General features: G+C 45.1%; 2 protein-coding genes across 2 annotated transcripts; one reads left to right on the top strand and one right to left on the bottom strand.

Moving 5' to 3' along the window:
• Positions 1–287: 287 nt before the first annotated feature.
• LOC120413033 (Fanconi anemia group D2 protein) lies at positions 288–5,155 on the bottom strand. The gene is made up of 2 exons (XM_039573705.2): positions 4,715–5,155; positions 288–4,256 (listed from the first exon to the last, which is right to left on the bottom strand). Exons 1-2 carry the CDS (start codon positions 5,024–5,026, stop codon positions 288–290), a joined length of 4,281 nt encoding a protein of 1,426 aa, XP_039429639.1. The 5' UTR covers positions 5,027–5,155.
• A 38-nt stretch (positions 5,156–5,193) lies between these two features.
• On the top strand, positions 5,194–9,507 carry LOC120413055 (NAD-dependent protein deacetylase Sirt6). The gene is made up of 3 exons (XM_039573759.2): positions 5,194–5,397; positions 8,359–9,027; positions 9,086–9,507. Exons 1-3 carry the CDS (start codon positions 5,332–5,334, stop codon positions 9,431–9,433), a joined length of 1,083 nt encoding a protein of 360 aa, XP_039429693.1. The 5' UTR covers positions 5,194–5,331; the 3' UTR covers positions 9,434–9,507.
• Positions 9,508–10,803: the final 1,296 nt, after the last annotated feature.

The raw sequence follows: 10,803 nt of genomic DNA, 5'->3' as shown, positions 1-10,803 counted from the left end.
CAGTCTAGTTGTAGGCCGATTCTGTAGGGACCGATTTAGTCTATCATTTCGTCGGTTTTGAGAACTGTCAAATTTCTATGGGGTTTATTAATGTGACGAAGGATCTGAGATAAAAGGAGTGTGATTCATGAAAAGCGACAGCGCAACTTCAGCATAAATTTATATATTTACATTAACTTTTAAATCTCATTATGAATCTCCACAAAAGATTACTCTACTGAGGAAAACTGCAATAGAAAAAAAAATACATTAAAATGATGCATAACTAACTTAATGAAAACCGCACCTCAGAAGCACTTGCTCTGCGACGACCGCATAGACTCCCTTCGATTCATTGTGGTTGCAATCCGCCCTGCATCACCACCTGCCCCTTCCTCGTCATCGCTCAGAAAATCACCAATATCTCCATCGTCCTCCTGATCATCGTCGTCGTCGTCCATCTCATCCGGTTCCTGCTGCGACAGCAGCAGATCCCCCCTGAGGTCCTTGTTCTTCAGATTCCCCATCCAGAACACGTCCGAGCAATCGTTCGCCGCGAGCACCGCTTTCACGCTGTAGATGAGATTTTCAACGGTTTCCCGTATGAAGGGAACCTGCGCCGCCAGGCTTTTGTCCTTGGCGCTCTTCGAGTGGCAGCAGATGTTGTGCAGGTAGCGCGTGCTGTGCTGCAGGGTGCTGAGTAGGTGGGAGACGCGATCGGCGGACGCTTTCAGCATGTCTTCGAGGGTTTTGAGTCCGAGCTGTTGGAAGAGCTTGATGTAGGTGTGGCCGTAGCGCATATAGCAGCCGTAGATCTTGAAGTTGTCCGCTTGTTTGGCAACCTCGGAGAACTGTTTGAGGATTTCGCAGGACTGCTCCCATAGGACGAATCGTTGGACGGTGGTTTTGCGCGATCGCAGCTCGGCCTGGAGGTGCGCGATGAACGCTTTGGCGAGTTCTTTGAAGAGCAGAGGGTAGTGCGGTCGCTGGAGTCCGGCAAGTAGGTGGGTGTCGTTTTTGGACGCGAGTAGATCTTCGGCCAGCGCTTTGGTGAGGCGTTTGATCTTGGTGAAGTCGGCGATCGCGAAGGTTCCCTGGAGAAGCTGGTTCAGGTGGTTGGTGGTGCCGGTTTTGCGGTGGAAGTCGGTGCAGATGAACTTTTGACAGAAGGTCGCGATCGTTGCGGCGGAGTTGGCGGAGGGAGCGCTGGATTTGAGGGCGATGGCAAAGTTGTAGAGGCAGTTGGCGCTGAACAGGTCTTTGCAGGCGTTTTTGTGGCTTAGTTCCGAGGACAGGATCTGCTCCACGAGCGCGTCGTTGGTGTCGTCAGCGTCGGAGGAAGGTGTCAACTTGTTCAGGATGTTCAGCGTTTTCTCCAGCAGTTCAGGGTTCAGCTTGACCAACTGAACGATGCCGGTGAAGAAGCGAAGTGACCAGTTGAAGCAGCTCGTTAGCGCTTTGAACTCCACTTGGATCTCTTTGTCCGTGGAATGGCTCAACTCGCGACGTTTCGCTTTGATCTTGGTGTAGTTCTCCACGACGAGGGGCAGAACCTCCAGAATAACTTCCAGTTTGTACGGAAAGTGCTGCTTAGCTCGCGAGCTGACCTTCGCCTCGATTCCACTGGTGAGGGTCTCGAGCAGAAAGCGGTACTCGGTTAATCCCAGCGCTTGACCAACTCGATCATCCGGAAGCTTGTGGTCCAGGATCAACGTTTCCCGCAGCAACGAAATCGTGTTGCCGTCCATCGCCCGGAATCCTACACGATAGCGAGCCAGTACGGATTCGCAGTCCGCGTCTGCTCCGTCCGCCGAGCGATTCCGGTTGGTCTGGTCCAGCTGAGTTCGGGTTGCGTTTTGGGTGGCGCTCGGCTTTGCGGACGGGTCTCGGCCAAAGCGTGCCACTGCCTTTGGCGGAGGTTTGGTCAAGAAATCACAGATCGGTGGAACGTAGTCAAAGTCTACAGAGCGGAGAAGTCCCGCGAGGCGTTGTTCGAGATGAACGAGTGAAGACAGCCGTTGGATCACCTTTTTGTGCGTTGCCTCGTCCGACTGCTCAATGAAGGCGTTGATCAGCTCGCGGAACCAGTTGGCCACGTAAAAGTACGCGTCCAAAATCTGCCGACAAACGTCCTCTTCGAACGTCTCGAGCAGCGTCTTCTCGTCAGGTTCGTCGTAAAAGGTCGGAACCACGATGGCACAGCCCAGCAGGGCGTTGATCGACTCCAAGTTGCCCTCGTACCGAATCTCCTGCAGTGACTTCATCAGCTTGAACATCGCCAGGAAGAAGCACATGGCCGAGTACCGGCTCGCGTGCTGCAGAACGTCAGCGATGTTGACCGCTATGGCGTACGCTTCCGCATTTGTGTTCTCAATATCGGTCGCTTCGTTGATGCACAACTTTTTGGCGAACTGCACCACGTCTCCGGTTGGGATTTCCTCGATCACGAAAAAGTTCTGGAACTCGTTCGTAATGACGTCGCACAGCCACACCGTGAAGGCTCGCTCCGGTTTTCCGACGCGGTTTCTGAACTCGTTCAACATTTCCGCGAGTTCGTCGTAGCAAAGCGCTAGAATTTCATTCGATTCGTTCGAGGACGCGATCATCAGGTTAAACATGTTTCCGATTTCGCGACCGGCTGCCGTTGGAATGTCCGTAGCGGATTCGATGGTTTTGTCCGAGTCGAAACTGGACGACAAGTCGGGCGGATTTTCGGCCGAATTCTTCAGCAGATGGTGAATCATTCGAACGACCCCAACGACGCCCTTTTTCTTTATTTCCTTGTGATTGCTGAGCAGTTGCTTCTTGATGATAATGTTGATGCTGTCCCAGGACTCGTTATCGCTGATGGGCTGCTCTGGAACCTGGATCGCATCGCAGATTATGCTCACCGCCGAACGGTACTGCTCCAAACTCAGGTCCGTCGATACGTCCATCATCTTCAGCAGAATGTGCGCACAGTTCCGGATATCATTCGGATACTTCTCGTGGATGTTCGACAGCGAGTTCATGCAGACCGCGATCAGATGATCGTTTCGTGCTGCTTCGTTGATGAGCGCCATCTCGCACATGAATCCAACCAGCTTGTTCAGCACCAACTTGTTGTTCATGCTGTTCGCCGAGAAGAGGTAACTCATCGACATGACGCCAAATTCGCACACCTCAGTTTGTCTCTCCTTCAAACAGGACTCGACAAAGTCCAGCACGCAGTCCATGTGCGTCTTCAGCACGGCTCCGTACCGCTTCGTCAGCTGCTCCATGTGCTCCACCGTCAAGTGTTGCTTCTTCAACTTGTTGGCCAGAATCTTCTGTATCACCCCACTCTTCAGCTCGTTCACCGTCAACATCATCAGCAGAACCAGCAAATCTACCGCCGTGTGCGACTCCTCGTCCGTCAACATCCGGCAAAATTTGACCCAGGCATCGTACAACACACCCGATACGGTCAACGCCTGGTAAATCGATTGGAAAATCTCCTCCAACTGCTTCTCACCGGCGTCCTCGTGCCGCACCAACCTCTGCACCACCTGACGAATCTCGTAGATATTCTCGTGCAACGTGTCAACCTCTGCGCCGTTAAACTTCAGCAAGAACTTCACCAGTGCCGGGAACACCTCAACCGGACATCCACCCTCCACGAAACTTACCACCTTCTGTCGGGTAGACCTAAGCGTGGACCCGCTCAGACACATCTGGCAAAAGACCGTCAAATTGGTCGACGTGAAAAGCTCGGCCGCCCGCGGCAACAACTCCAAAATCTTCCCAAACGCTTCATCTTGCTTGGAAACATCAATCACGTCCTGCAACGACACGATCGCCTCCCGAACCAACGCGCCACTCTGACAGCGCTCCAGCACCTCAAAGTACTTGTTGAACACGAAGCTCCCGTGCACCGTATGATCAATGTACTTGATCTGCGACAGCACCAACCCCGTCAGGTTCAACCCGCTCTCCCCTCCGTCCCGAGCCAACCGCTCGACGCACTCAAACAGCACCGTGATCAACTCCAGCTGCATAAACTCCACGCACAGCAGCATCTTCATCAGACTTTCCTGGACCGGCTTCAGGTCGCCCGTGTTTCGGTTCTGCAGCTGGCAGCACTCGAGCAGCTTGCGGAACGGTTCGCCGCCGGCACGACTCGTCTGCTCGAAACCCTTCACAAAGTCCTGCACGTTGCGGGGGTAGTCCGGCGAGGTGCCCAGCATGGTGCGGACGGTGCGCACGAACGCGATGGGTTCGCAGCGCAGCACGATCGAGGTGGGGTCGTCTAGATCCACCTGGGGGGATGGAAACTGAGTGTTAGCACTCTGATATTTAGCTTATTTAGCTAACATTTCAAACATGGCGTTATTTGAAGCGATCTGTGCGACTGGCACAGCCCCGATCATTTCTGAAGCCATGGAATTGACGATGCTGTGGAGGGCTACCAGAGCTTCCAGAATGTGATCGGAGTCGATGTTCGGTACTCTGTATATCTACCATCCCAGTCACAAAACATTCTAGCAGAGCTGGTTCTTCCAGAATCCTGCTAGAACGGTGGAACATTTCTTCTAGAATGCTGTCCAGCTCTGTAAGAACTCTGCCTTCCACATGATGACTCGTTCCAGCTTTTAATTTAGTAGATGTGGTACTTGAAAGAGCTGCTGGCAATGAGCCGAATTTTCGTCCTGATTTTCTTCTTTCGTTTTTCTGAGTTAGTGATCTTGAACTCAACGTCTCACCCCGATCATTATACCTGACACTGGAGCAGCACATGCTCGAAATAGTTGACCGGAACGCGGCGGGACGTGCGCGCACTTTGCGACTTTTGCAGATTGGTCCGCTGCGACAGGTACCGCCGCTGGCTGCACATCTGGCTGGCCGGAACCGAAAACTGGCTCGACCCGAACGGATCATCGTTTTCCCCAGCTACCGCTGGTCCAGAATCCACGCGAGGCACCTTATCCACCGGTTCCGACGGCGGTTGGCCATCACTGCTGGACTCCCGGATGGTGGCCAGGTCGGAGGATTTCTTCGCCAGCAGTGGCGTTTTGCGGTTTTTGAACATTTTCTGGCACTGGCACTGGATTGGATTTAAACTTTCAAATTCAAAACATAAACAAAAAACGACACGAAAACATAAACGGACCAGCGCGCGCAAACTGCGTGAACGTACTCCCGGGCAGTTGACCTAATCGTTGGGTGGCGGTAATTACCGAAAACCCCACACGAGTTTTGACAGTTTGTTGCAGATGTAAACAAGCGAGCGGAATTTGGTTTGTTGTGATGCTGCGGCTTGAGGCGTATTTGGGCTGCGCGTAAAAAGTGTTGGATTAAAGTTTTTATTTGAAATTGTGATCAATAGTTAGGAAAATGTCCTGTAACTATGCGGAAGGGTTGTCGGATTACAAACATAAGGGAGTTCTGGGAGTTCCTGAGGTAAGATACCTATTTGAAATAACTTGGAGAAATAAATACAAAACGAACAAAACTGTTAGCGTAAAGGGGGTAGACACTTAGTTCTACCTATAATGAAGGAAAAAAAAAGAAACCGTCAAATTTTGAAATAAGAAAACAAGTTTAGAAATTGAGAAATTTTAATATTTTTAAATTTGAGTTATAAAATTGAGAAAAAAAAATCAAAGAAATCGAAATTTAAAAATTCAAGTGTATATTAAAAATTGGAAACATTATGATAACAATATTCAAACCTTGAAAAAAATAAATAAAATAAATGTAATAATTTTAAAATAGAATAATTACGTTATGTGATAATTAAAATAAATATGGTTTAATAATTTTCCAATTCCTAAATTTTCAAATTGCTAAATTTTTATTTTATTTTTTCGATGAATTCCGACCCGAATTTCATGAAAAAACGTTACTTAATCCACCTAGGTGAATGGGGGCTTCCTCTTCTCGGTTCATACACAAATAAATGTATTGAGAATGTACATGTATATATAGAGGCGATTCGTTGATTGAGTTCTAAAATTCAACTAAATTGCTAATATTATTGTTCACAATGATAAAGCTTAATTTTCTGGGTACAATGACCCTTTGTACGACCGCAAAGGATTTAAAATGGATTTTTAAAACAATTTCAAATAATAACTTTGCGATCCTTTTTGACTGAAAGCAGAATACTTAGTATATAGTCTAGAGACTTACTAAATCGAATGCTATTCAATCCGAGTAGAAGTAAAATACGCCTATGTTCGTCGACGAAAATCCATGTTAGCAAAGCACGCGAGTTTTAACACCGTGACGGCATAGGGGGATGGCGTCACTATTTTTAGACCACGTTTTCCACTTTTTCTTATCGAAACCGACTACTTTATCGACTTCATTTTGCTGGGTGAGATAGGACGCCGTCTATTTTTAGACGATGATTCAGCACTTTTGCACTTAAAAAAACCAGATGGCAGCACGATGTAACGCCACGTCCCTATGCAGTGCTCGAACGAGTCAAAATTTCCGTAAACTCTCTCCTTCTCTCGCCTTGCATTCCGCTCTCACCTTCTACAGCTAAAGCGAAAATTTAAGAAAGGGTAAAAAGTGTATCGCTAACGGAGTCGATCGATGGCTCATCGATAGGTATCTAAGAACACATTACATATTGTCATTTCCCGAAATGACTTGACTTGTCTTGGCTTGGCGAAGACGTTTTTGAGGCTATTCTGGTCCTAATTTAGGGACGACAGAATCTTAGCATGCTGGACGCGATTCACAAAGGGAATTTTATTTCCTAAAATGACATTCGAAGCACGATGAAAAATGCTTTCGAGTGAAGTATAATAGTTCTGGGTTTTTTAGCCGGATGGGCGAACCAGCATGTGATAATGCATTGGTATCGTCAAAAATAGCAGTTTAGTGCAGATATTAGCGACTAAGCCTAATAATTCGTCGAGATATGTATCTCATTGGATTGGGTTTTGAAAAAGCTTTACAAAAATGTGCAACATGCCGAAATTTTGGTTAATTTTGGCCACGTTTTAGTCGATTTGGAGGCGGCTGAATGCAAACAGTTTTCTTAAAGTGGCTGTAACTTTGGCAAATTTCAATGGATTTTTGTCCCGTTTCAGCCGTGGATGGAGGACATTCCAGACTACCTAGTTGTGCAAAAATGAAGCAATTTTGAAAATTTTTCATCGTTTTTTGTTTTTTGATTTTAGTTTTGCAAATCGTTTTTCGTAAATATCTTTTGACAGGAAAGGGCTACGGGGAAGATTTTCAATAGCGACTTATCGGAAGCTAAGAGGGATCGAATGCAACCGGAAGTGTCCAAATCCGTTCAGCCATTTCCGAGAAATCGCAGTGACATTTTTTGGCCAATTTTCAAGTGATTTTATAAGGCATTCCTCGGAGAGGAAGCCAAAAAGTTTATAATTAGCCAACTCCGATTTCGACTTATGAAGATTTAAGGGAAATATACCCTTTCTAATCAAACACCTATCTTCGTCATATGGAGAATTTGATGCTCGATTAAAGCTTCAAAATCACTTTTTAAGCAATAAATTTACCAGCAACAGCACTTCCTCGAGTAAGCACGCAAATTTATGCCATTTACTGGCCAAAATGATCAAATTTAATGCACTTTTGATCATAATTTCTATTTTGCGAGACCATTTCTCATCATTTTGGTGGCACACACATCCACACGCAAGATCAGAGGTTAACTGCTTAACGAAAGTTGCCATCAATATCTTTTCACTTGCGCTAACGATTTCAAAGCGCTTAACCTTAAGATATAAAATTGCTTCCAATTACCGGCAACATGTTCCTTTGCACATTAGTCAGCCACTAACTTGAAAAATAATCCCGAAACATGTAAATAATTCGCAAGCGCAAAAAAAAACAAACGCGCCAAGTCTTTTGATGTTTCATTTTTGACGACCCATTCCAATCGAAGGCTGAAGAAAATCGAGCGAGAAACGAAGGCGAAATAAGAACAAAGGGCACCAGCAGCCAGAAAACTTTCTCTATAAATGCTACTTTTCGTGAGTGTTCGCTTAAAATTTCATCAAAATTGGCAGCACTAAGCAGACCCAAAAGAGCGCTGGAAGAAAAAAAGAACTAAGCTGAAAATAGAAAAATGGGCATGGGCCAATGCATTCTCGCCTGATTAGAATACATTTGGGAAATATTTTTTCTAAATGATTGTAAAAGGAATACAATAACCTTTAGTAAAAGTGAAAATAAACAGAAACGTTCACAACAAGTTGTTCTACTCGTTGGTGTAGGTGGTTATTAGGCTTAAAATTTGTATTTTTATTTTATTTAGGCTTAAAATGGGTGTATTTCCCCCCTAGCAACTCTGTCTCATGGCGAAGTCAATTATTCACAAATTTGGGCAGACGGAGAAAACTGACAGGTTTTTTTTTTTAATAACTCCACAAGGTTTTCGACGACGAAGAAGCTATAAACGAGAAATGTGACCAGTTGGCAAAATGGATCCTAGGATCGAAGCACGTCGTAGTTCACACTGGCGCTGGCATAAGCACGAGCGCCGGCATTCCGGACTTTCGCGGACCAAACGGTGTCTGGACGCTGGAGAAGCGCGGTGAGAAGCCCACGGTTAACGTTGCCTTTGACGAGGCCATCCCCACGGCCACCCACATGGGACTGAAGGCCCTGGTGGAAGCTGGCCACATCAAGTACGTTGTCAGTCAGAACATTGACGGGCTGCACATGCGATCCGGTCTGCAGCGAAAGAACCTGGCAGAACTGCACGGAAACATGTTTATCGAACAGTGTCTGAAATGTCGCCGGCAGTACGTGAGGGCCACACCTGCGCCAACGGTGGGGAAAAAGCTTACCGGAGACGTCTGCCGGGGAACCAAAAATAGCCGAGCCTGCCGCGGAGGCAACCTGATTGATAACATTCTGGACTGGGAGCACGACTTGCCGGAAAGCGATCTGGATTTGTCGTTTATGCATTCCACGCTGGCAGATCTGAACATTTGCCTCGGAACCACGCTGCAAATCGTCCCCAGTGGGAATCTGCCCCTGCGGAATAAACGCTACGGTGGCCGGTTGGTCATTTGCAACCTGCAGCCGACGAAGCATGTAAGTTGACTCAAATCAACTTTGTTTCAATCAAATCTAACTTTATTAATATTCTCAGGACAAAAAAGCCGATCTCATAATCTCGACGTACGTGGATACGATCATCCAGAAAGTGGCGAAAAAGCTGGGCGTTGAAATTCCCGCCTACACGCCCGACCTGGATCCCACCAAGGAGAAACCGACCACGAGTCTCGAGTGGACCATACCGACGGACGAGGTAAAAGCGCTAGATAAGATTTACGCCAAAACGGTAAAAGAGCTTGCCAAGACGAAGAAAAAGACGGCGAGTTCTGCTAGGGATGAAAAGGAGGAGTTTAAATTTAAGGCCAAAAAGCTGAAAAAGGATACCTCGGGTGAAGGAGGTAGAGAGGGGGAGGTTAAAGTGGAAAATGAATTAAATGACTAGAATATGAATTTTGTAAATATTCGATTTTTTTAATTGTAGAAATCTTCGAAACCCCAATGTATTTGTATTTTTGTTTCAAAAATATTCATAAGGGCAATCTTTTAACGTATACAGAGACATCATTAAAGTCGAATGCGATATAAAAATTAGGTTAGAGTACATCAAATGGTCATTGCATAAACAAAGAGTAATAACATAACCTGAAAACAAATGAAAATTACTTGAACAAGAAGAATTCAATTGAGAAAATAAACTGGTCAAGAAACTATGTGTCTATCAAGTGTTATTTTAATATTCCCTACACTGTTGCTTAAAATCACTAAAAGAAGTTAGTCAGACGATGAGGCAAAGCATTCCACAGGCGTGCGCCTCAAACTACGAAATACCAATGTGCTGATATATGCAATGCTTTTCCTTTTTTCAATATCTGAACAGTGATTTAAAAAAAATCAGGTACCGTCAGTGGGGGTGACATTGGGTCTGGGGGGTGAGATTGGGTCAAAGTGAACATAATAATAATAGATATTATCTACTTCAAACATTGTAGCATGTCAATACGATTCCCTCGAACAAAAAACACTGTTGGATGACTTGTTTTTATCATATCGTTGTATTTGAGCATCATTTTAGTTTCATTTGACCCAATGTCACCCCCTCTAAGGGGTGAGCTTGAGTCAATTTTCAAATTATTGGCATTTAATGCAGTGTTCATCAAAATCCACCATATTTTGGGAACATGTTAGTGCATCTCCAGCGCTGGGTGCAAACATCGAAGCAAAGCTAATTTGCACCCGACGTCAACCCCATCGCGGTACCTGTCGCGGTAGCAAATTTGCTATCAGTTCTTCGGGATTTCACCTTGCTACCCGGTATTCTGCCTGTTTACTACCGCATCAAATGGAATTATGCACGGAAAATCGAATCAAGCACGGACTTTTTTCAAATTTAAAAATTTAAAAAAAAAATTAAAAATTTTAAAAAATTTAAAAAATTTAAAAAATAAAAAAATTAAAAAATTTATAAAATTTAAAAAATTTAAAAAAATTAAAAAATTTGAAAAATTTGAAAAATTTAAAAAAAAATAATTTTTTTTTTTGGGGCAAAACAAAATAAAAATTGAAATAACAAGCTATGTTATCAACAATTGGGTACTAAAGCCCTATGTCAATTTTTATGTACAACGGTATAAAACACGATTTAAAACCATTTCTGATAATTTTTTTTTTTCATTTTATTGCAATTTTTTTTTTTGACATGACAACATTTTTTCGATGGATCAACTATGGTCCCCTTGGAACGAGCTGTCAAGTAGGAGCTTTTCTGTCAAGAAGGACCGCGAGGTTAATTTTTCAAAATTGATTTAAAAATCC

This window comes from Culex pipiens, chromosome 3, assembly GCF_016801865.2.
Source record: "Culex pipiens pallens isolate TS chromosome 3, TS_CPP_V2, whole genome shotgun sequence".
NCBI classification, from domain to species: Eukaryota; Metazoa; Arthropoda; class Insecta; order Diptera; family Culicidae; genus Culex; species Culex pipiens.
This window is presented reverse-complemented; position numbering and strand designations above follow the sequence as displayed.

Coding starts and splice junctions, on each gene's coding strand:
- LOC120413033 (XM_039573705.2), bottom strand. CDS start 5,026: ATGTTCAAAAACCGCAAAACGCCACTGCTGGCGAAGAAATCCTCCGAC. Junction 4,257..4,714: donor ATGTGCTGCTCCAGTGTCAG/GTATAATGATCG, acceptor CCATCCCCCCAG/GTGGATCTAGACGACCCCAC.
- LOC120413055 (XM_039573759.2), top strand. CDS start 5,332: ATGTCCTGTAACTATGCGGAAGGGTTGTCGGATTACAAACATAAGGGA. Junction 5,398..8,358: donor GAGTTCTGGGAGTTCCTGAG/GTAAGATACCTA, acceptor TAACTCCACAAG/GTTTTCGACGACGAAGAAGC. Junction 9,028..9,085: donor ACCTGCAGCCGACGAAGCAT/GTAAGTTGACTC, acceptor TAATATTCTCAG/GACAAAAAAGCCGATCTCAT.